This window comes from Carettochelys insculpta, chromosome 8 (assembly GCF_033958435.1).
Source record: "Carettochelys insculpta isolate YL-2023 chromosome 8, ASM3395843v1, whole genome shotgun sequence".
Taxonomy (NCBI): domain Eukaryota; kingdom Metazoa; phylum Chordata; order Testudines; family Carettochelyidae; genus Carettochelys; species Carettochelys insculpta.
The window spans coordinates 7,511,007-7,535,792 of record NC_134144.1 but is presented as its reverse complement, the minus strand read 5'-3'; the positions used below and the strand labels follow the sequence as shown (position 1 = coordinate 7,535,792).

Here is a 24,786-nt window from a genome sequence, read left to right as displayed (position 1 = left end):
GTTACCTACTAAACTGTTCATCTTCTATTCTCTTCTGCCTGCAGTGCAAGTTCTCCATGCTTCTAAAATACCCTGAGCTAAATTACTCTGGGACTTGTTTTGCTTATACCAATATAATTGAGAGCAGATTTTAGAGCTGTGTACACAATGTACACAAATGTTTGTCTCAAAACAAGTGTGGGGTTAGTCTGATAGTTCTCTGGCTACACAAGTCAGAGGGATGTTCACATTTCTTCCTAGCTAGACAGCACAGTATGTTTTTTCAATGTATGAGTTAGATCAGCTTAGACTTTTCTGTTTGTGGAAATGCCAACTCTTCCTCATCTACATGGTTGAGCAGGATTACACTGTAAAATATACGGCCACAGAAACCCCTGTCTCGTCAAAGTGCATCATGTCACTGACATTTTGGTGAGCCAGCACTGGACTAAAAGGTTTGGGGATTTTCCACGTTTATCCTCATTATTTACCTTTCCCATGAGTTAAAGGATGTTTCCCGCATCAAAATTGTGGGGAGAGTCTGAGTTAACCACTGAAAACACAACATACAGATTCTATAGGAAGGAACCAAAGAAAGTAATGACAGCCCTGATGATTTAATATGCTTGCGTAGGCAGACAGCGATTCTGGACTCATTCCATGATGGCAATAACATTTCACAACAGCAAGGCCTGATCGATAGGCCAGTGAAGTCGATGTAAAGATTCCCACTAACTTCGATCCCATACACCAGTTTCATGAGGGAGCTGTCAGAACATCTTAATACAAGTGGGTAAACACCATCACCTCCATTTTATTGGCAGGAAACTACAGCAGTGAAGTGATTTGCTCAAAGTTACACAGTGAAACAGAAAAAAACAATTGAGAATAAAACCTAACTGTCCTGCACTCAGTCCTCAAAACCACCAGGGGCAGCACAGCAACAACATAACTGAGCACCTGAGTCATTTGTCTTTAGTAGCAATTAATCTGCCGTGACTGGCCTACTTGCAGTGTCCTTAAAGGGCATAACTGGGAGGCTAGGCATTGGGTAGTTCATCATTTGAAATGGGAATTAAGTGATCCTCCAGGGCAAGTGAGGAGCAATTTGAATCACTGCGTTCAGGGCGTTCTGAAGTCAAAGGAGCAACGTCAATTTACATGAGTAGAAATCTGGCCAAGCTTCTCTCCCTCCTTGTTCTGAGTCCACTCTCAGAGGCAGGAAAGGCCAGCAGGTGTTATGATTCCTGTATGCTATTCTGCAGTGCGATACCCAAGACCCACACAGTAATGGGAACCCTCATGTCATGGATATTCCTGCACGTTATTTTGGGAAAATTGTTTCAGACAACTTACAATCCAATACCTGCACATAGCTGTGTGAGATAAGTTTGCCCAGAAAATAAAATACCAAAAGAGGGCAGGAGATGATGTCAATTTGCAGCACCCCAAGTCTCAACAGCATTCTCTGAATGTTCAGTGGGAACACACTTGCCAATAAATCAATCATTGTTTTATCACTTGCCATAATCTTTTCCAACAAGTTCATGGGTTCTTCTACTGGTAAAGGCTGAGCTGAGAACAGGAAAGAGGCTTGAAATCAACCAACAGAGCATGAGCCTTTGATCAAGAGGATGCCAAAGTCAAGAATGGGCACATGACAATAGCAGTGATAATAAAATACCTTAACCCTTTAGGGTTTGTATGTCCTGCAATCAGACAGCCATGAGTGGCCTGGAGAATTATAGGGCTGGGAGAAACCTCAGGAGGTCCAGGCCCCTCCCCGAAGTAGGGCAAAATATATCAGCTGTCTCAGGCTGTGGGGCTGTTTAGTTGGAATTACGATGTTCCAGCACCAGCTGCAGCCGAAGCTCTGGGCCCCTCTCACATTTCAGGGATCCTAGACCCCAGACTCCAGCCTGAGACCAGAAGTCTATGCTGCAGAGAAACAGCTCTGTAGCCCCAGCCAACTGAAAGGGGCCAGAGGCAGGATTTTAACTACAGTGCGGACAATGAGTGGAACCCCTGGCCCGATGAAGTCAGTCAGACAAGTTACTATTTAGTGTAATTAGAAATGACACAACTCCATCTCTCATGTGGCCAAATAGGGTACCTACATGTGGTAGGTACGAGAACACAGAAGGCAGTCTTTGGCCGATGCACTTAAGCCTCAAGCTCTCTCTCATACAAGATGCTGGCTGCGGCCAGGAGCTTGCCCACGGTGCTGGGTGTTAGAGGGACAGGTATACTCCATAGCCAGCCCTGGAGAGGCTACTATAGTTTGGGGCTGCTCTGAGTTACACAGGAGACTTGTTGCAATCCTTTACCTGCCCACAATTCAGAGGACCCCTAGAAGGTGCATGGTGATACAGCTTTCTATTGAGTGCCACTCAGGCACTGAGGGACTTACCCTGGTCCCAACCTAGCCTGGCCTGAACCTGGCATCTCTTCCCTGTCCCACATTCAGTGAAGCCAGGACAGCCCAGTTCCCGGGTTCCTGCTGTGGGCCAGGGGCTCTCCCCCAGCTCCAACCCAGCCCCAGTTGCAGCACATGGTGCTGAGGGGGAGGGGAACCTAGCCTGTGGCCCCAGCCCCAGATCTGGCACAGCAGGGTGAACTGCCTTTCCCTCGAAGCCCAGGTGTTTCTGCCAGGACAGAGATCTGGGGTGGGGGGGAATCTTCTCTCCTCGCTGTACCTCCAGACCACCCTCCTTCACACCTATCCCCTCAACCCAGCCCCACCTTATAGCCTGCACCCCACCTCAGATCCTTACATCACTGCACCCTCAAACCTCTGTCCCAGCACTGAGCCCCTCATCCCCAGCCCTACCCAGATCTCATACCTCCGCCCCCACCAAAGCCCTCACGCCCTTACACCCCAAACCTCTGCTCCAGGCCTGAGCCCCCTCCAACATTCAGACCCTCTTAGCCCCATCCCTACCCCATGCATTTGGTTATGTGCACCAGTATAACTGTGATGTGTTACACATCACCTCATCGCTGGTGCATATAGCAAAATTCATTCCGCTCAGGGATGGAAAAAAAATGAGGGGGAACACTGCTTACAAACTCCACATAAATATTCCTTTTTCCTAGCAACATCTCTGAGAGGCCAGAGGAATTCAGCAAATTACACAGGTCGCACAGGAAGTCGGAAGCAGACAACATACTATTTTTTTCCCATGGGGTCCATACCTCATTTACTCCACTTCCTGAACAGATCATGGGGCAGGGCTGCAGACTGAATTGGCCTGAGCTTCAGACTATCCCACTGTCATTCACCACAGGTGTGGAGTGGGTATCACAAGCTGGAATGGCATCTGCTCTTCAGCTGTGATCACGGTTTGAATGATGTGTAGCAAATTAGGAAGGAGATTGATGGAAGAAGAAGATGGGGTTGTGAATAAGGCACTGGATGGGAGCAAAGTGTTTCATTCCTGTCTCTGCCCCATACTTGTATGTGACGCATATGCAAGTTGCTTTGGACTAAGTTTCAGAAGACATTCCACTCCCATGTAGGAATCAAAACAAAGGCCAGATTTTCAAAAGTGCTGTGTTCAACATGGACATAGTGAGCTAACCTCTGCTGCAATCCTGAGGCTGAGCAGTCCATAATTTTTCTGACCTCAGACACACAGGAGAGAATAAATTTGCAGCTTATGAGAAGCTGAGACACTATACCAGTGATACCCACAGAAAAGCCTAGGAAGCCATGTGGGGGTATCTGTGTGTGTGTGAGGGTGGTGGAGGAGGAGAAATTCCTTTTTCAATGCAAGGTTTAGACAGTATATAGTGAACGAGAGTTGAGACTATGCCCCAAAGAGCTAGGATAAAAGGAAATGTTGAGCCATTGCCTTTTTCACCAAACACCATCCATCTTCTGCACTGAATGAGGAGAGGTCACACAGCGTAATGAGTAAGGGAAGGCCATGGCATCTCAGTCAACACAGCTATGACTCCTAATCATAGACACAGCCTACGCCGACAGAAAGTCCAGATCCTTGATAGGGGTTAGATACATAGAAGGAAGCCCTCTTTTGTCAGCACAGCTGCACCTACGCTGGTTTTCCCTGCATGGAGTCCTGATGGACATACCTGTGCAAATAGAAATTCCAGCCTAGGGTAAGGCTCGGTTATAGACCATATCACAATTACATTGCAAGGGGCTGAGCTCAGATGACAAAAATACCCTGGCGTGCCTCACTTTGCAACCTTAACACTCTTCACTCAGAGAGCTTTTTTTCTTGTGTCTCTTTTGCTGTATATTTCTGTGTGCGCACGCACGCACACACACACGCACACACACACACTCATTTAGGCTGCGACTGGCAATGAACATTTGCAAGGTATTCATCTCCCAGATTTTGACAGCTCATTTTTAGATTTCTAAACAAAACCTTGGAAAGCTGTATCTATTAAGAATGGCATTTCCTTTGGAAAGAAAACAACCTCCAATAAGACCTGAAGGCTATTTACAATAATCAGGCCTTTTTTTGTGCCAGTACTTGGTGCTACTGAGTTCCGGTACTTAGTGCTGGCACCTCAGCAACTCCAGACATGAGATGGGCTGGGGATGGAGGGCCACAGGGAGCCAGCTGAGTCCTGGCTCTCCCTCCGGCCCACACTGCTGTTGTTTAAAAACAAACAAACAAAACAAAAAACACCACATACACACACACAAATGGCACCCAAAGTAAATACTACATAGTAGCCTGGAGTAGAGCTGACCGCTCCATGGATTCACAAATTGGACCCAAAGTCAATGACTTACACAAGGTGTTTGGATGCCACATGATGCAAAGTCATCCTGCTACAATCATTCAACACGAAGGCTGCTGAGTGACAGAGAATGCAGTTAAGACGGACAATTGAGATGTTAGGCTCTAGGACTCTGACCCTAGCAAAATGCTTGTCAATGACTTGCCAGAAAAGGAGCTCAAAGAGACAACAAAGCTACACAAGGCTCTGTGCTAGTTACCAGCTGAATATCAAGGGGTATAAACATGACGGCGTAGAGCAAAGTGATGAGACAACAGGTGTGGTGCAAGCTGTCCTGCAAAGATGGAGACTTGAATGGTCGAGTCTGAATGGACTACACGTATTCATAGCAGGCAGGGGAACTCAAAACACCCAAGTACCTCACGGATAGCAGAACACCAGCTTATATCAAAAGTAGCACCTGAAGCAGGATCAGCAGGCCAACTTCACACAGCACACGAAATACCCCCCACACTGACATTTCCAGTATGAATTTTGACAAACAACTGAGAAGATTACCAGGTCTTCAAGTGAATTTAACAACCACCTCCTGCACCCTGATCTGCACTGGATGCAGCTGAGTTCAAGTTAATATCACTCGGTCTAATCAGAAAGGTATTTCATGAGAATGAAGCTAGAACTGATCTTTAAAGGGTTGTAGGTTTGTTATTGTTGGGATTTATTTTACATTTATTTTTTTAAATTCACAGAAAATTGTCAGTATTTTTCCCTTTTTTTTTCTTTTTTGTGGTATGAAAGCCTATTTTCAACCTTCACAGCAATAACAGAAAATGAGTAAAAGCATTCTCAAAATGGTTATCAGATATTCCTCATTTACTGGAATCTTGCTTTTTGATAAACAAGAGGAAATGTTTCTATAAAAACTTAAAAACGAAAACATTTAAATCCACAGATGTACATGATAAAAGCTCTGAAATCAACAACAAAAACCTCACAATGATCGCATTCCAATCCTTCAAAAAATCATTTTATTCTTCTCCACCCAACTTAGATTTTTAGATTTCCAAGCTTTAATCATCATTAATTGAAGCTGTTAGGCTGTACGTTAACTGCATATAGTACTAACACTTTTTCATTTATCTTATTTTTGCATGTGTGTAGAAATACAAAGTCTGTTTAACAGGAAACTGCCAGTCAGCATTCTGAAGCCATTCATGTTTTACTAAGATCTCTACTCATCAAAAGCACTATAGAAGAGCTGCATATTATTATTATTTTTGTATTAACTAATGACCCCAAAAATCCATTAAAAACCCTTTACAGATTCTCTTTGAATACATTCTAAGCTATTCAGATTTTTACAGAAACATATTTACACAAGCAATTTCAATCCCAAAGGCCACGAAAGAAGCACTGCCCATTTGTAGATATTCAGTTCATTGTGCCTGATCTCTGTCATGACATTTATCTTCACACATGAAAATATGGGATAACTCATAAGTAGATTTGGTGCTTGTGAATTATCCTTGCTTGCCTTGTCTTGCTTATGAAGATAAACGTCACAAAGGAGCTTGTTCATGGGAGTTGGCTCTATACAGAATATCCCGAGTGTGAACAATAACTATGCCTTTCAGTGGATTCAGTGGATGAATTAAGGATGACTGCTTAGCTACATGGTAAAGCTAGAAATTATTTCCATAGGCCAGTGTGTGGCTATGTCTACTCAGCAGCAATATTCCTGAATAAACTATTCTGGAAGAGGTATTCCAGAATAACTTATTCTGAAATAGTGCAGCTACAAGCAAAATCCCTTTTGAAATTGGGCTCAGGTAGTTTGAAATAGAGTGTCTACACACAATAGAGCCTATTTCAAAATATAGCCATTGGATGCACTCTGGCTTATTTCGAAATAGACTCTATTCCCTGTCTATACAGCCCCTATTTCAAAATAGGTGCTATTCCTTGTGGAATGAGGTTCACCCATTTTGAAATAAGGCAACCCCTATTCTGATACTATTTTGAAATAGTGACTGCATTGTGTAGACGCTCGCGTAGCTGTTTCAAAATAGTGGCTGCTGTTTCGAAATAACTTTGTTGCGTAGACATACCCTGAAAATGCTGGAAGCACAGCGCGATTTGGGGTGAAGGCTAACAGCTTGTGACTCCCCATGCAATAACCTCACAATCCCAGTTTAAAAACCCCTGCACTAGATCATTCTTAATGAATGGAAGGAGAAGCACAGTCTCAGTGTGCACATATTGCATGCTGTTAATCCCACACTGTTTATAATATGCTCAATACCTTAAACGTGCATTTTACCTTAAGGGTGTCTTCATAGTAAGGGCACAAATTATGAAGATTGCTAGTGGAGCCCCGCTGAGATGTCAGCAGCCAGTTTGTTAGCGTAACATCTGTTTGCTTTTGATACACATGTGGAATAATTGCCTGTAGATTTCAGAGGTCTGTGATTATAATTTTATAGCCTAACGTGAGAAATATGCTTTGATAGCCCCAATTTCTAGGAACTGCTCCTATTGTCATTTCACTCACAGAACTGCCACCAAGGTTAATGGAGACTTCAAGTGGCAGCTGATGCTGGGATTGAGCACTTTGTGTGGTATAAAGGTAGACTAGAACAGGCCATTTGTATGTGTCATTTGAATGAAACTTACAGGGAACAAAAATTTAGAGTTGAGTTTAGGTATGAAATAGCTCTAGACAATAAAAACACAGCTGTCAACAACATATGGCAAAGAATAAAATAATTGGTTAGGAAAATATAAAATATTGTCTTTACCTATGGGAAGGGGATACAATTATGTTTCAGTCTCTAGCCTTCAGTTGTTAATAGCAATGTGTCTATGTGCATACCTTGTACAGCACCAAGCACATGTCTCAATGACTGCTGGAGGTATCCATTTAGTGTGGGGAAGAATGACACAGTAAATCTGCATTAGCAGAGCAGGACTTCACTGTACAAACAGAGCAAAAATGCCTTAATTGTTTGGCCAAGGCAAAAGGCCAAGAAGAAGAGCTTTACCAGGATCATATGTAGTTCAGAGGTTACTTCCATGGTTTAATTAGCTGGAATAATTGCACCACACAAGTTTCAATCTGTTGTAGCCGGCAATGAAGAGCAAGCTGCAGAAATGGGGACTAGTAGAGATCATTTCATTTTAAATTAAGTACGAGACTGGGGTTATGATGATTGTTTCTGACCTTGATATGGAGCTGCTGTGATATGGTGACATGTGATAACAGCTAACCCAACCGTGGCTACGTCTACACGAGCCCCAAACTTCGAAATGGCCACGCAAATGGCCATTTCGAAGTTTACTAATGAAGTGATGAAATGCATATTCAGCACTTCATAAGCATGCGGGCGGCCGCGGCACTTCGAAATTGACGCGCCTCGCCGCCGCGCAGCTCGTCCCGACAGGGCTCCTTTTCGAAAGGACCCCGCCTACTTCGAAGTCCCCTTATTCCCATCAGCTCATGGGAATAAGGGGACTTCGAAGTAGGCAGGGTCCTTTCGAAAAGGAGCCCCATAGGGATGAGACGCACAGCGGCGAGGCGCGTCAATTTCGAAGCGCCGCAGCCACCCGCATGCTAATGAAGTGCTGAATATGCATTTCATCACTTCATTAGTAAACTTCGAAATGGCCATTTGCGTGGCCATTTCGAAGTTTGGGGCTCGTGTAGACACGGCCTGTGAAAGGTGTAATGTCATTGACTTCCACAACCCTGGGTTAGATTTCATACAGCTAGGAAGAACAGTGTATATTCTAAGCCTGTACTGAAGGTAGCAGCAAACAAGTGTTAAATATTAATACACCCTGGAGATGATAGTTACAATATGAGGCAGATTATGGAGAAGACAGCTCATGCGCCAGCAGTATTCCAAATGGCGATGGGTCATGCGCGAGCGAGGCAATATTTCGATTAGCTGAAAGCATGGGCAATGGGTGACCACAGGGCGTGGGGAAGCAAGCCACCCCAGCCCTACCCCCACACTGAGGCTCCACCCCCAATGTAGCCGCTGGCCTCTGCCCATCCTCCTCCTCCCCTGCCCACCAAACACGTAGAATGGGATTGTTCACCCCCCCAGACTGTGACTGTGGAAGCTGGCAGGGGGAGCAGCTGCAGCTTCCCCCAGCCACTCTTCCCCAGCCAAGCCACCAGTCGCAGTGCTTGGAGGAGAGGCGGTGGGACACAGCCCCCTGTTTGCCTGCCACCAGCACAGCCACAGCACGAGCAGGCTAGGGGAGGAAGACTGGGGGCCTCCAGTGGAGCATGGGCTGCACCAGGTGAGGCAGTCGGGAAAGCATTGTCTTTCCCTGACTATGATACCTGCCATCCCTGGTTGGAAGTATCCATTAGTCCATCTTCTGCACCTGTCAGCTGTTCTTGTGCATTCAGAAGAGCCACCTGACACCCTGGGTAACAGCATGAAAGGGCGCCATGCTCATAAACCTGGAGGTTTTCTTAAGAAAACTATTTACAGAGATGGTACAACTGCCGTTGGCATGCTACCCACGTGCTCTTAGATTCATTTCCTGGTGCCTCCTCCATATTATTCTCCCCCCTGCAACATTGCCTCATCCTTCCAACTTCCAAGCAAGGTGCTCACAAGTCTAAAACGTAATGGGGCTAGCCACTTTTATTGCTAGAGACAGTGACACCTCTTGAGGAATACATTCCCAGGGAAGGCGTGACAAGGATGCAACCACCAATATTCCATTATAAAAAGAGACCAGAGGCTGAACAATGGGTAGTATTCTGAGGCTTCCTTGAAAGAAAGGAAAAGTAAATTATTTTCTGTGTAGGTTTGGCCAGGGTCCAGTCAAAGAGTTTGTGGGGCTCAAGACCGCATGCTGAGACTAGGTGGTGAATGCTACAGTCTACTGGAGCGTGGGGCCCTGAAGGCATGAGGCCTGAGATAACTTCCTTGCCCTAAGACGGGGCCTGGATTTGATGCTGTGCCAGATGTACAAAAGTGGCCTTTACCAGTAATGTCTCTGCGTCAAATGAACAGTGAACTTGATCCTACAGCTGGTTCAGGAATGAAAGCCTGAGCCGGGAACACAAAGCGGCAGCTGTTTCACACTATGAGCCAGCAAAGTCATGTCTAAGTGTCTGCTAAAAAAGCCAACCCCTCTGGTGTCTATTCTGGATGCTCTTTAATCTACAGGTATGGCCACAGTGCAAAACAAAACAAAAAGTGTGCTCTTTATTCAGGTTAGCTTAGCTGCATTATCTAACTTGGTTCCAAAAGAGCATGTAAGAGGTTGCAATTTGGCTTTCATTCTACGTTAGCTGCCCAAATTAAAGCCTACAGGGCAAAGGGTGGTGGGGGTGCTGAAGCTTACATATATTCCAAGTTACATGAATCCACAGACCGTGTGGGTGAACACCTTCTATCAGAAGGTAAGAAGAATCCTCATTGCGGAGAGAAAGGAAATGTAAACTGAGGTGAGGAAGAGGAATAAAATGGATGGAGGTCTTCGGAGACTAAGGGGAGCAGTCATACCAGGGTGATGAGCACAACAGAGAAAATAAAGTTTGCCATTATGTGGCTGATGAGGTAAGTAATGCCGCAACTGCATACCGTGATGTGTGCACTCCATGTGTGTACTCCATACCCGTGTTTCTTAGACTACGTTCTGCGGAACATTGCCATTCCGCAAACAACTCACAGGTGTACTTTGAGCGTCTGACCCTTTTTTGATACCATGAGTGCATGGTATCTATTTTCTGTTATTAAAACCAGATACAACATTACTTTGTCATTGCTATGATTCCTGACTAAATTACTTCATTTTGGTTTTGGTGTATATGTTGCTGTTAGGCATTGTTCGTAGTCTGACAACAATTTTTTGAGGAAAATTTTCACAGGTGTTCCACATAAAAAAATATTGCTCGGTGCACCGTGGTCTCAAAAAGCACCTTAAGAAATGGTTCTCTGCATGGTCTGATTCTGAGTTTGACAGCCAGTAGGAAAGCAGTACTGTCTGTCCTTCAAAGTTACCCTCTGCAGGGATCAGCACCACCAAGGGAGCTCAGTTATTTAAAACATGGGTTGTTGAGCTCTGTCTGCCCTCACAGACAGCCTAACGCCACCTGGTATTGCAAATGAACTCTGATGGTTTTCTCCTAAGGAGTTATTTACAGGACTACAGTGATATTCGGATTTTCTTTTTTAAATAAAAATGCTTCAGATTCTCTTTTGTAGCCAGGAAAAAATGTTCTGTTAGCAATGATTCATGGCATGTTGCAGCTCAACAGGTTGTTACAGGTGGAAAGTAACTGGCTCTTCTGTTACATGCTTTGCAATCCACAAAGTGCAGTGCACTCTTGTGTAAACCACAACATCCTTTGTTTCCTAAATGTCTCCAGAGTTCCCTGGAATAGGCAGCTTGGAGGATAATGCAGATGAGGATGACGAAGGGGGTTGCAGATCATGAGAAAAAAATAGGAGCATAAATTCCAGTTCTAAAAGTGACTGAGGAGTCTAAGGCTTTAAGCTTAATTCAAAACATCAAAGTTTTCCCAAGCACCTTACACCCAGAGTCTGAAAGCTATTTAGGCACTGCTGAACTCTCCCTTGCAATGTCTCACTGAGTTAGGAGTCTTATATAACATTTTCAATAGAAATTAGGCACAAGTCTAAATTCCATCAATGCCAAGCAACGTTCATCCAACTTCAAAAATCTAGGCAGCAGTGATTTATGCTCATAGGTCTTTTGGAAAAAAAAAAACTCCATGTTTTTGAACGGTAGTGTAGTGTAGTAGGAGGGCACGGTATGTAATATAACAATCACGGGAGCATTTGTGAATTCCTAGGTCAAATCAAGTCTGCTGTTTCTCTTTCTAAAAGCACCTGATAATTTCAGGCAAACCAGCAAGATGTGAACAGAAAGGAACTACTCTCAGGCGTATCAACCGTTTTATACAATAACATAGAAAATGTCTTGAGATGGAGATGAGAGATTCCCAAACACAGTTCAAAAAGGCTTGAACTACACCATTTTCTAATAAAGATCAAACTTCAAATTCAGTTGGGGTTCCAGTTCACGGTCTGCATTTAGCCACAAGCAGAGTGCTTTCACATGACAAAGCCCCCAGAGCATCATGTGAAATGATCATAGTTAGCACCCTCTTCTCATGTGGTACCAGTGATAAATAAAGTGAATGAACTCCCTGGAGAAATTTGCAGAGCTTCTCCCTGCATTCTGCTGTAAGCTTACCAGAGTTACCAATCTGACTTTCAATCACATATGCACCAAATACGTGTGGATATACCGGGGCACAACAGCTCCAGGCTAATTTGCACCATTTTAGAACATGACCCCAAACACAAATTAAAAGAAGAAAATGGATGCCAGTGCTGATTCTGAAGACATTTGTGTGTCAAGGAAATTGTATCAAAGCAACAAACTGACAATCATAAAGCCACTGACATACACGTCTTTGGAAGACAAATTTGTGAAAGTTCATCTACTGTTTTAAATATTTCTCATTCATACAAGCAAGAGTTCAATCAGAAGAAAAACATAAGATGGAATGAAGTCAGTGCATATGTGTATGCCCTAGAGATAGATACACCTCTTCATCCAGGCCTGATCACTGCTGGAGTAAACTGATGCAACTTGCTTGACTTCAGAGGGGCTATGCCAATTTACACTGTCAGAAAATCTAGCCCTGTTCTTTCAAAGCCTGTTTCATATCTACATTTTCAGCCACTGAACACTTTTCTCCTGGTTACTTCCTTCCAGAAAATGCTATAATCTGGACCATTCCCTCTAGCCAGTACCAACCCTTGGATTGTGAAATCATAATATACTTGATGAAGACCAGAAATACTATTGCTAGGCACCAAAAATGTAATCAGATTAGACATCTAAATATCTGTCAACTGTATACTATCTTCGGCATGCCTATCTCTCTAGGTACACCTATAATGCCAGTATCCAGGCACATCTGTGTAAACATTCAACAGGGACAGGCTCAACCGCTATTATGAGTTATCAGTTATTTATAGGTGTTTTCCTTACCAGTCAAATTCTTCAGGCCAAGCTCCCTGAGTCCAAAATTGCCATCCTTTCTGTAGTTAAGAAATATCTCCAAGGCATATCGGTCTTCGTAGAGTTTTGTCCCACGAATGATGCGTAGGTTCTCTAATGGGAGGTACTCAAACTGATTCAAAGCTACCAGGACATATCCCGTGACTTCTCGGATAGACTGAAAGAGACAAGCAACACCCCTGTTAGAAATAATTCCCTTCTAAATGATGAGGCATTCAGGCTTTCCAGAGCATTAGCAAACACTCCAATGCCACAACTGAGGTTTCAGTTCCACAGATGCAAACAAATTATGTATAAGAACTGGTAATTCAATGTAAATTTTGTACACTGATGTTGGCTTGGGCAGCAGAAATCAAGGGCCAGTGAGGAGATTCTTCTTTCTATCTGCATCATCCTGTACGTGTGAAAGTTTGATATTTTAAACGGTACTTTCTTGCTGAAATATGTGGTGATAAATTACATATCTGAGATTAGAATCCGGTTCTAAAGCTGTGTCATAAATAAATCCAGATAGCACCATACAAGTACCAAAAATGAAATAACTGTTTTGTTGTCCCAAACGCATGATTGCGTTAGCAAGGCACTAATTTTTATATGGGAAAAGAAGCAATTTATGGTATTGGCAAGTGAATTTTGGCTGAAGAAAAGGCAGGGTATGTCTTCTAGATTAATGGTATCTTTAAATAAGTTATTTTGAAGTAAGTATTTAATGGTGGCCCAATGAATATAGCAAGGTTGAGAGGCCTCTTAGGCTTGGCAGAATTTGATTTTTGTTGTTGTTTCAATGGATAGCATCAAAGTTTATTTTTAAGCATTTTTCTGTTTTCACTAATCTTTGAGTTGCCTGAAATTAGGGGGAAGTCCCATAATTATTCAGTGACAGCAGTCTTACTCCAAAATAAGATGTTCCAGAATAGCTATTCCAGAATAGCTGGTTTTGAAATAAGGCTGCTACACACACAAATGTGTTTAGAAATAGAACTTAGCTATTTCAAAATACATCATGTACATATATAGAGAGCCTATCTGGCAAACAGAGACAGTGGACGAACTATGGCTTATTTCAAAATAGGCACTATTCCCCATCTAAAAACATCTATTTTGAAATAGCTATTTCAAAATGGGTACTATTCCTTGTGAAATGAGGTTTACCAATTTCAAAATAAGAGGTCTGCTATTTTGAATTTATTTTTTTATTTTGAAAAATTATAACCCAAACCCTACCCTGAATTTATTTCAAAATAGCAGTTGCGTCATGTAGACGTTAGGATAGCTATTTCGAAATAATGGCTGCACAGACATATCCTAGGACATCTGCACATGGGAGAGGCAAGTGGACAAGAGAATTGGTTTGGAGGAGTTAATATCGAAAACACCAGAGTTTTTCACTTTTAACTGAGACCAAATTGCTGAATGAAATTCAACATTTTTCCTTCAGGAAGTGTTTGAAATTTACCCATTTGATCTCACTTCACCCCCTAACTTTTTATGAAAAACAGTCAAGTGTCAAACGAGGAATCCTGTGGCACCTTAAAAACTAACAATTATATTTGGGCATAAGCTTTCATGGGCTGCAAACCACTTTGTCAGATACATCTCATGTAAGCTTATGTCTGAATAACTGAATTAATATATAAGGTACGAATAAGAGTCCTCACTGTTGTTGCTGAACCAGCTAACACAGCTACGCATCTGAAACATTGTCAAAACTGTTCTCAAAATGGGCTACCAAACATTTAGTTGACTGAAGGCCTGGCTTGAATCAATGAAAACCACTTGAATCACATCTGAGAACATTTTGGATTTAAAATAAGTTTTTAAAAGGCACAGCTTCCCCCTAAAGACAAAAAATTAGACAAAATAAATAGGCCATTTTTGACCAAGAATATCCCCCAAACCCTTTCATTCCAAACATTTCAACTAGTTCTAATTGGTCCCAACTGGGCCAGCAGATTTGAATGGTAATGTCTCCACAGCACAGAGCTCTGCTGACTTCAGCAGGGCTTCAACGGACACAGGAGTTAATCTGCATGGAGCTGCTTGCGGAATCTCTTATAAGTTGTTTGTCTATTACTGTTTATTTACAGGTTTATTTAGATGAAGACTTCTGCATAAGCTTAATTTTAAGGGCTTGTCTACACTTGGAAGAGGGCATGGTAATCAGGGCTACAGGAGATTACTAATGAAGTGCTGTGGTAAATACGCAGCACTTCATTAGGCTAATTTTCCCCCGTGGCAACTTCGAAGCATCAAATTTTGAAGTGCCGGCATATGTGTAGCCATGGGCACTTCGAAGAGCCCTCATTACTTCAAAGACCCTTTACTCCTCGAAATTTTGTTTCAGGAAGAAAGGTTCTTTTGAGGAAGTTTATTTTCGAAAGAGCCCCATCTACGCTGATTTTTTTCTTTCGAAAAAAGCTGTTTCGAAAAGATTATGCAAATGAGGTGCCAGATATATAAATCAGTGCCTCATTTGCATTTTCAATTTCCTTCGTTTGCATGTCTCTGTCAAACGAGGCATGCAAGTGTAGATACAGCTTGATTCAGTTTTTGAGTTGCCTGAAATTAGGGGGAAGTCCATAATTATTCAGTGACAGCAGACGTGGAATTAAAACAGTTAAAGCTTTATAAACCATTAAAATGGTCAACAGCCCATGTCAAATATACACAGTAAATATCTTTCAGGAATTATTCCTGTTTATTATTCATTCGCTAGTCAATTTTTACAAAGCCTAATTCAGAAGTCTGAGTTATTGGTATTTGACACTAAGGCCTGGTTAACACAAGCTATTAGTGTAGGTAGAAGAGACATATCAGGATCAACTTTGTTGCCTGTTGTAAATCAGGGATCTTTGGGCTCATGCGGACATCCCTTACTCTGTGTGTCTGCACAGAGTACAAGGGCTGACAGCCAAGAGCAGAGAGATCGATTTTGCCGCTTCTTCACACATGTGGCAAAATTGATCCCCAGAAGATTGATCATGGTATGCCATAATATAGACACAGTCTGTGAGAACTAAGGGTATGTCTAAACTAGATGGTTTTTTGTCTACAAAATCCGGGGGAACATCCAGATTCTCAAGGTATTCTGTCAACAGTAAATCAACAGAACACGGCACTTTAGTTGACAGTCATATCCTGCTCCCCATGAGGTATAAAGCCTCTGTCAACAGAGATCTGTTGACAGAGCTCAATCTTTGAGGAGGCCATTTAGGAGTCTGGGGCAAATAGATTTAAAAACAGTATGTCAGGGATGGTTCTTGGTCTTGTCAAGAGTGCAGGGGATTGGACTCAATGACCTCCCAAGGTCCCTTCCAGTTCTATGAGCTCTGGACATTCCAGGGGGACCTCTTTCAACAGACAGGGCTTCCGGGACACAGGCAGCCATGTTTGCTGTTTTGTACAGAGGGCAGCTGGGCAGTCCAGCTGCTCTCTGTTGACAGTGCAGTTAACTCTTGCAATATGCTTGTCAGTCTGGCCGCGATGCATCAACAGAAGTTTTGGTGAAAAACATCTTCTGACAAAAGCTTCTGCCACCAAATCCCTGTAATCAGACATAGCCACATAGGATTTTTCTTTCCCTGCCCGTTTGTAAATACTTGTGTCATCATTTCTCATTTGAACAGTGAAATGGATGTTTGCCAACATTTATCAGTAATAATCTAGCACTCTCAAGCCTAGGTATGCTACAATAGCCCCATGCGCAGTTGTAGTCTATCTTGGTACACTGGCTTCATTATCATTAGAAGACTTTCAGAAATTTCAAGTATCAGAGAGGTAGCCATGTTAGTCTGTAGCTTCAAGAACAACAAGAAGTCTTGTGGCTCCTTATAGACTAACAGATATTTTGGAGCATAAGCTTTCGTGGGCAAAGACCCGCTTCATCAGATGCAGAAATTTCAAGATATATCTTTATTTTCAGAAGTTTTCAAATTTAGCCAAAAGAGTTTAATTTAAAGAATTTCGGAAACTTATTGTTTTAAATAAAAAGTTCATGAAATACATCTCCTTCTCCTTCACTGTTTGTTTTTTGCTTTTTTTTTGTTTGTTTTTTTTAAACAAATGTGCTTATAACTTCAGTTGCTCTACTGATGTCACAGGAACACAATGAATGCTCAGATGCATTTAAAGGGGCACTGTCAACTTGGAATCTAGTCGATTAAACAAAAGAAGACAAATTAAAAGCTGCTTCAAGAACGACTAACTATACCTGCCAATTTTTGTAGTTTATAATCATACTGTCGTATTTTTAAAATGCTTCTTCCCTGTAGCCACATGAAAAACCATACACAAACAACAGGTGTAAAGTGACTAATTGTCATTATGATTCGGCAAGGCACTCTGGTTTTTCCAAATTTCTAAATATTCTGATGAGTTCGAAGGCTGCTAGAATAACAGGGAAAGGGAAGGGCATTTACAATTTTGTTGAAATGCCACACTGCCCCCCTCTTTCTCATGGCTGAAGCTCAAAATTTTGAAGGACACTTTTGATGAGCACATTCATACTGCTCAGCTGCTCCATTAGAATCATTTTTGCCCAGAAAACATGGCATCACCAACATTTATTTTGGATGTTAGAGGCGTTTAGCAGGGGGACTCAACGGGTGTGTCTACATGGACACAAATCTTCGAAATGGCCATGCTAATGGCCATTTCAAAGATTATTAATGAGGCGCTGAGTTGAATATTCAGCGCCTCATGAGCATTAGGATGCTTCCAGCCTCAGCGCTTTCGAAGCGCCACAGCTGGAGGAGTCCTAATGCTAATGAGGTGCTGAATATTCAATTCAGCACTTCATTAGTAATCTTCAAAACATGGCCATTGCGAAGATTTGTCCCTGTGTATACACGGCTAACAACAGCAGGGTTTTGCTGTGTGGTGGGAGGTGCCTTCCTCTCCAGTCCCACCATCGGACACAGGAGCTGCCAATATGCTCCCGGACCTCACTGCAAGAGGATAGGGCTGGTCCATATGAGTTTGTGTAGGAACTCCAACAAAGACCTAAACAAATCAAAACTAAAAGTTTTAACCTCTGTTGCGGACGTCCTGGTTTTTGGTTCAATACAGATATGCACGATATGATGTTGTTATGGCAGATGTCACAGCTGGCATACTCAGACTAAAGACAAATGTGGATGATTGTGTGAACCAATGTTCAGTGTTGGAAAGATGCGCTGCTGTTGGTTTTGTTATGCAGGAGACTGTGTAGCAGGTGCTGCACTATCTGCAGGAGAGTTCGCTCTCTGCCGTGGTCTGTCACTGGAGTCAATTTCTGAGGCATGTTGCACCCGAAGTAGTCTGACATTCCTTGAAAGATGGGATTGGCTGCATGCTTTTTGTAACTACCTCTTTTCCAGGACTGCTCTGTGTGTGACCAGAATGAACTTAACTGAGAACAAGCCTCCCTCCCATTTATAATGCACCCTTTTGGACATCCACAGGGAAGCAGATCACATGTAATGCCACTCTCACAGCCTGTAAGCACACAGGGCAGAGTCTACACTGCAGCAAAACACCCATGGCCTTGGGAGTTCCACGGTCTGTAATTCCTCGTGTCTCATTCAGCACCACTTTTGCTGACTCCCTTGCTAAACTTGGTCTTGCATATGTGCAGCTTTTTGCAGTTATGATGATGCACTGATGCTAGCTCTTCACCCTGGTACTTCATGAGTGATGTTCACAGTGCATATTTGTATACCACCAGTTCAAAAATCAATATCCATGCTATGCCCCAAAAATAAGCTCTTTAGAATTCTGCCTTGGTGTTCAGAGCATTTTATGTTGGAGGAGGGGATCCAATAACAACAATCAAGTTGATTGACGTTTTTGAAAAGGACCTTGGAATTATACTGGATGAGGTATGAGCCAGGAGTGTGCCCTTGAGCCAAGAAAACCAACAACATACCGGGGTGTAGTAGTATTGGAGTGGTCTGCAGATCTAGGGAAGTGACTATTCTCCTTTATTTGGCATTGTTGAGGCCGCATTATGTTCAATTACAGAAAGGATGTGAACGTACTGCAGAGAGTCTGGCAGAGGGCAACAAAAATGCTTAGGGGTCTGGAGCACATGACTTACGAGGAGAGGCTGAAGGATCTGGGATTATTTAGTCTACAGAAGACAAGAGTGAGGTGGGATTTGATAGCAGCCTTCAACTACCTGAAGGGGAGTTCCAAAGAGGATGGAGAGAGGCTGTTCTCCGTGGTGACAGATGACAGAACAAGGAGCAATGGTCTCAGGTGGCAGTGTGGAAGGTCTAGGTTGGATATTAGGAAAAACTAGTTCACTAGGAGGGTGGTGAAGCACTAGAATGCGTTACCTAGAGAAGTGCTGGAATCTCCATCCCTAGAGGTCTTTAAATTCCAGCTTGATAAACCCCTGGCTGCAAGGATTTTGGTGGGTTTGGTTTCATCCTGCTTTCATCAGAGGGTTGGAGTCAATGACCTGCAGTCTCTTCCAAACCTACGATTTCTGCCTCATCAGTGAACTACAGCAGATCTGGAGTCATCACTTCTGCGTGTACCAGCAATCGTGGACCATGCCTGCTGGCCCTGCCAGCCAGGGGGCCAAGCAGTGGCCAGTTTGGATTGTACCACTGACCTGCTCAGAATCTGATCCAACTGCGACAGAAATCGCCAAAAAGACATCTACCAATTTCAATGAGATTTCTTAGTTCTGAAGTGCAGCGGGAACTACTGGATCAGCTCAGAAGAACTTCCGTATAATTCAAGCCAAGACTTGGCGGAGCTGAAACCTCTCACTGCTCAAACACAAAGCTGACACTTTCCGCAGCTGCACAAAAATACGGGCCAGCCCAGCATGAGGACATAAAAATCGTATCTTTCCCCCTACTGAATTGTGCTGTACTAGCTCATTATTGGTCAGGTCTCTCTATAATCCCTGCAGGGTTGAAGATGCCTTAAGGAATGCATTGAAATGGGTGTTATCATTCTAAACTCACTGCTTTCACTCCAGCATTAATCTGGTCCTACACAGCTGCACGCTACCTCAGAACTCTGTTCTCCTTTATGGGGAGGCTTCATTGCTGGACTCCTCCTCCCATGGTGCCTTGTGATCATGTGACTCCCATAAAGCACCTAACTGGAGGAATAACCTCACTGGGGTGAAAGGGAATATGAGACATGTAGGCTACACCGTTTCTCCCACCCCCTTCACCACCTCCAATCCTCTGTGAAGCATTGCAGTAACTAACTGGTCCATTCTGTTAAAGACCTGAAAGTTTCTGTTCTACTTAAAAGGAACTTTAACAACCGTCTACAGAGGGACTGATCAGAACTAACATTCATATTCAAATTTGACACATTAACACTGGTTTGAACAGGGACATTAAAAGGGTTCTTTTACATACTTTGATGTTTTATTTAACTCTTAACTTCCCCACCTCACACCCCCCCCCGCTGTCCCTCTGCTCTTCTGATTTGCTGACCTTGATAATAATTTTTGGACCTCTGCGCTTTATATATTGAGCCTGTTCTGGTAAGGCTCTGATCTGAAGAAGTGGGTCTGTCCCACGAAAGTTCATCACCTATAAATTATGTTGTTAGTCTTTAAAGTGCTACACGGCTACTGTTTTGTCAAGGCAGATACAGAATACTATCAAAGTGAGACCAAGCTAATTATTTTCCTGACTCAAAATCTTTTCCCCCAAAAATGTGGATTTTGTGGAAACTGTTCCCCAGCAAACCATTTTGAAGATGGGAAAATCCTTGGCCAGCTCTATGCCATGGTTACTTCCCAACCACGTACCATAATCTTCTTCATCAGTATCTGATGGGAGACAAAACAGATTGATGTTATCCACCGTGGTTTTCATTCTGAAGTAAACACAACTTGGCAGCCAAGTAACATGCCTTGCTGAGAAGTTTCCTCCTTGTATCCAGCTGACATTTTAAAAGAGTATAGATTTTAATGAAAAGATCTGTAAACCTCCGTTGTTGAAAAGGGAGAGATGATGTTCATACATCCATGACAACAGATGCTGGGGTGTTGGCAAGCAGATGGGAAGACTCCTCTGAGGAGACATGAGTCAGAGGTGACTGCTTCTCTGACTTGGCTTGTTAGGTTTTTGTTGTTTGTTTATTTTTTTAAGGAGAAAGAATGCATGTTTCATGTAGCAAAAAAAGCAGCCGACCTATTAGAACTTGGCAAGTTTAAAGCATTTCAAACTAGATTTAAATATCTGTCAAGGCAAAGGCTATGAGGCTGATATATTTGCAGGAAAAAAATATTCACCCCCAATTAATATTCAGCTTGTGAGACCTCAGTGGTCTCTGAGCCATGAGACTCTAATGATAGGGTTGTTTCCCTTCCGCATGAAAGACAACAGAAGGGAAAACTCAGGCTACAGCTACAGCGAAAGCATCTTTCAGCAGCCGTTTCTGTTGGAAGAGATTTTCCAACAAAACTTCTGTCAACAGAGTGCGGCCATACACTAAAGCAGATCGAAAGAGTGTTCACAGAGTGGCCAGTCTGCTCTGTCAATGAAACAGCCAACCAGAAGCACAGGGGACAGGACTGCCCATTGTTCTGGAATCTCTGTTTGTCAACAGAAGGCCCCACTTCCAGAGCGTCCGCACAGCTTTTTTGTTGACAGAGTCTGTCAACAAAGGTGCTTTCCCTCAACTGGGATAGGCAGGAGGTTGTTGGCAGAAGTGCCCACTTTTGTCGCCAGACTGTTAACAAAACACATTTTGTGCGTGGACGTGCGGTGAGTTTTGGTGACAAAAACTTTCTAGTGTAGCCATAACCATAGAGTATAATGCACATTTATTCATCAAGGCAGTACTGTGCAGAAAGCAAGGCATAGCAAATATATGTAGATCAGATCTTCAGGTCCCTTTCTTCCCTTTCTCTGTCTTCTACCAGTCCCTAGAAGTGTTCAGGAAAAAAAAATTTTTTTTTTTACTCTCTTCTAGTGTATTATGCCTCATACTCTCCTATTCTGCAGGTAAAGCACCTTCCTTAGGACTCTTATCAGGTACATTAATCTACATATCAATTTCCCATTGTCTTCCACTTTTCCCCACACACCATCTATGTGACATCAGAAGCCTGCTTTCCAATTAAAATAAATCAGATTTTCAGATTAAAAGGAGACAAACTCATATCTTAAAATTAGATTTGGTATAAACAATCTTTTACATAAAGGCTAAGGCATCTGATTTCCACGATTTGCATTTTAAATTCCAACAAGGACTGTTTTAAAGCAGTCTCTGAGTTGTGACCCAGCCAGGCACAGCAGCATTGAACATGTGGAAATGAAACTGGCTATAAACAAAATCAAAATAAAGGTCATTGATTTTCATTGGCCAAGATGAGAAGGAATACAGGAAACAAACAGGCTGAAATAATGAAAATAAAGTGCAAATTCTAACTGAAAGAGAATGAAGCATGCCATGTCAGAGAATCAATAATATACAATAATAATAAATAATTAATCAACTGGCTCTGCACTTGGTAAATATGGTGAGAGGTAAGACAGAACCAGAGTGTACAGACATACAAATCCAACAATTACAATATATCCTGTAGAGTACATGTTGAAGCTCTCTCATCCAGCACCCTCAGGACCTAGCCAGTGTCAGATGACAAAATTTGCCAGACCATGGGGAGGTCAATATTGTCTAGCACATTAGCAACACTTCCACTGCTTACTGGGTACTAGAAGACATTTAGGGCTAAATTACAAATAAAGAACTGGCTGGAAACAAACTTTATGGGACTACAGGAAACTTGCCCATGCCCATAAATGGTCGTCAGCTAACTAAAATCATACCAGATTGCAGAGGTTGCCAGACAAGAGAGATCTGGTTTAGAGAGGTTCAACCTTTATTTCCCTCCTGTTCAATCATGATTAAGGCCCCAATTCAGGTAGGCACATCAAGCATATTAGCGTATCTGTATTCAGCAAGCATTTAAGCTCTACTGAACCTCCATGCTGCCAAGTACCCATAAGGTATGACTCTTGGACTTTCTTCTAACTGGCTAAATATTACAATGTAGATGAGAAGCACAGAGCACATAAAAAAAATCCTAAGTGACTACTTACAGGTGTTGCAGGAAAGAAGATTAAGGAAGTCTTTTCACACAGACTACTGAGTAGAGCCAACCTGCAGCTATAAACTTAACGTGATGGAAATCAGTGATTTAGAAGTAGAGAGCTTGAGGTCATATTCTCAATTCCCTAAAACAGGGGCTGGGTCTACACTACAAACATAACTTTGAAGTTGAACATCTACACACATCCTACTTTGAAGTTAAACTTTGAAGTGGGGTACTACTCCATTCCCAGAAATGGAGCAAGGACTTTGGAGTTGGGCTCCCTCCTTCAAAGTAAGTGCAAAGGGCTCCCTACTTCGAAGTTAGTTTCTAGTGTAGATGCACCCCCATTACTAGATTACGTTAATTCCTTGAGTGAGAAACAGAAGCAGAACTATTGGTAGCAGATCTTTACTCACTTTCTGCCACTCTTGTCTTTACATCTTAGTTATAATTGAGGTTTCCAGATTTCTGTTTCTTTTTCCCCTGAAATTTATTTTTCATTTTATGCAGTTCTTCTAAATTTGCATTTCATTTTTACCAGCTCACTTTTTTTCAAGTTAATTTCCACATATATTGAGTCCAAATCTACCTCCTCCCAGTGACAATTTTCAGTTTGGAAAAAGCTGTCATTTAACAGAGGAAAACCCTCCATCTCTAGGTCCAGGGTGAACAAATTATTACATGGGGCTCCACCTTTTGTTCCTGCAATTAGCAGACCCCCTCTCCCAACCTATCAAATGTAATCCAAACTGACAACAACAAACCTTTCAGCATGCATAAGAAAGTAAGTCTGTAGAATGTAAAAACTTTATTAATCTGTATATCAATGGGAATACACATACATAAAAATAGTAACATATTTCAATATGTTTAATGAGATGGATGAGCCTGAGACCCAGCAGCACTATGTGCTGCGGCCCCCCTTACAAAATTTCATGCCCCCCCAAGGGGGCCTACCCCCCTGCTTTGCACACCCTTGCTCTAGATCACTGTTTCTCAAACTTTCCTTAATCAAGTATCCCTTTAAAAAATAAGTACCACCAGACTTCTCTCATGAACCCCAAAGGGTGCACATAACACCAGGTGGGAAACACAGCCCTAAGGAAATCTGAAGTCTTGTAACAAGTTCCATTCAACCTGTCCAGATTACCGTACCCGTTTGAGGAGTTAGATTTGTTTTGCATACCACCAAGTTACACCGCACTCACAGACTACTCAATTACAGAAACATGCAAAAATATCACAGAAGACTACTCCTGCAAACTCACTGACTTTCTACCATTTTATTATTAAATCAATGCATTCTACTTAAATTTCAGCATAACCACATGAAGCAGCAGAAACAAATCATTGTCTAAATGAACTTTTAGATTGTACTGACTTTACTAGTGTTTTTATGTAGCCTGGTGTAAAACTAGGCAAATATCTCTGTGAGTAGATGTAACACCTGGAAGATCGCAGTGTAACCCTGAGGGTACTGGTACCCCTGCTTGAGAAACACTACTCTAGCTCATCATCAGGCAGATTTTATTATAGAAGTGCTGAAAGATGCTGATCACGGGTAATTACGAACTAAGATTCTGAGTGAAATACTGGTGCTACTGAACTCAGTAGCAGTTTTGCCAATCTGGATGTATTATTTAACTTCTCAGTAACACTTTCTGGGATATAAACTGACAGACAAGCCAAACAAACAATCTAAAGAAATGGGATTTCTAAAATCAATTATTTTCTACACTTATTTTCAAGATGTCACACTGTGAAAACAACTTCAGGGGGAATTCTATCAGTTAAAATCTAAAAGCAGAAGCTCTGATTGTCATTAATGCTAGCTGAGCACAAGAAGTTTGGAAAAGGAAATCAAGAGCAAGTTCTGTCAATGAGAATAAGAGAGAAGGCTGTTACTTCACTTCTTTAATTGGCCTTTTGTTCTGACACTTAAA

General features: G+C 42.4%; 1 protein-coding gene across 5 annotated transcripts in view; it reads right to left on the bottom strand.

Moving 5' to 3' along the window:
- ERBB4 (erb-b2 receptor tyrosine kinase 4) overlaps positions 1-24,786 on the bottom strand; it is a 932,933-nt gene that overhangs the window by 408,664 nt on the left and 499,483 nt on the right. For all 5 annotated transcript variants that reach the window (XM_075001177.1, XM_075001174.1, XM_075001176.1 and 2 more), the window contains one exon: positions 12,754-12,940. In XM_075001177.1, coding sequence (XP_074857278.1) covers positions 12,754-12,940 — 187 coding nt within the window. The remainder of the gene's footprint in view (positions 1-12,753; positions 12,941-24,786) is intronic.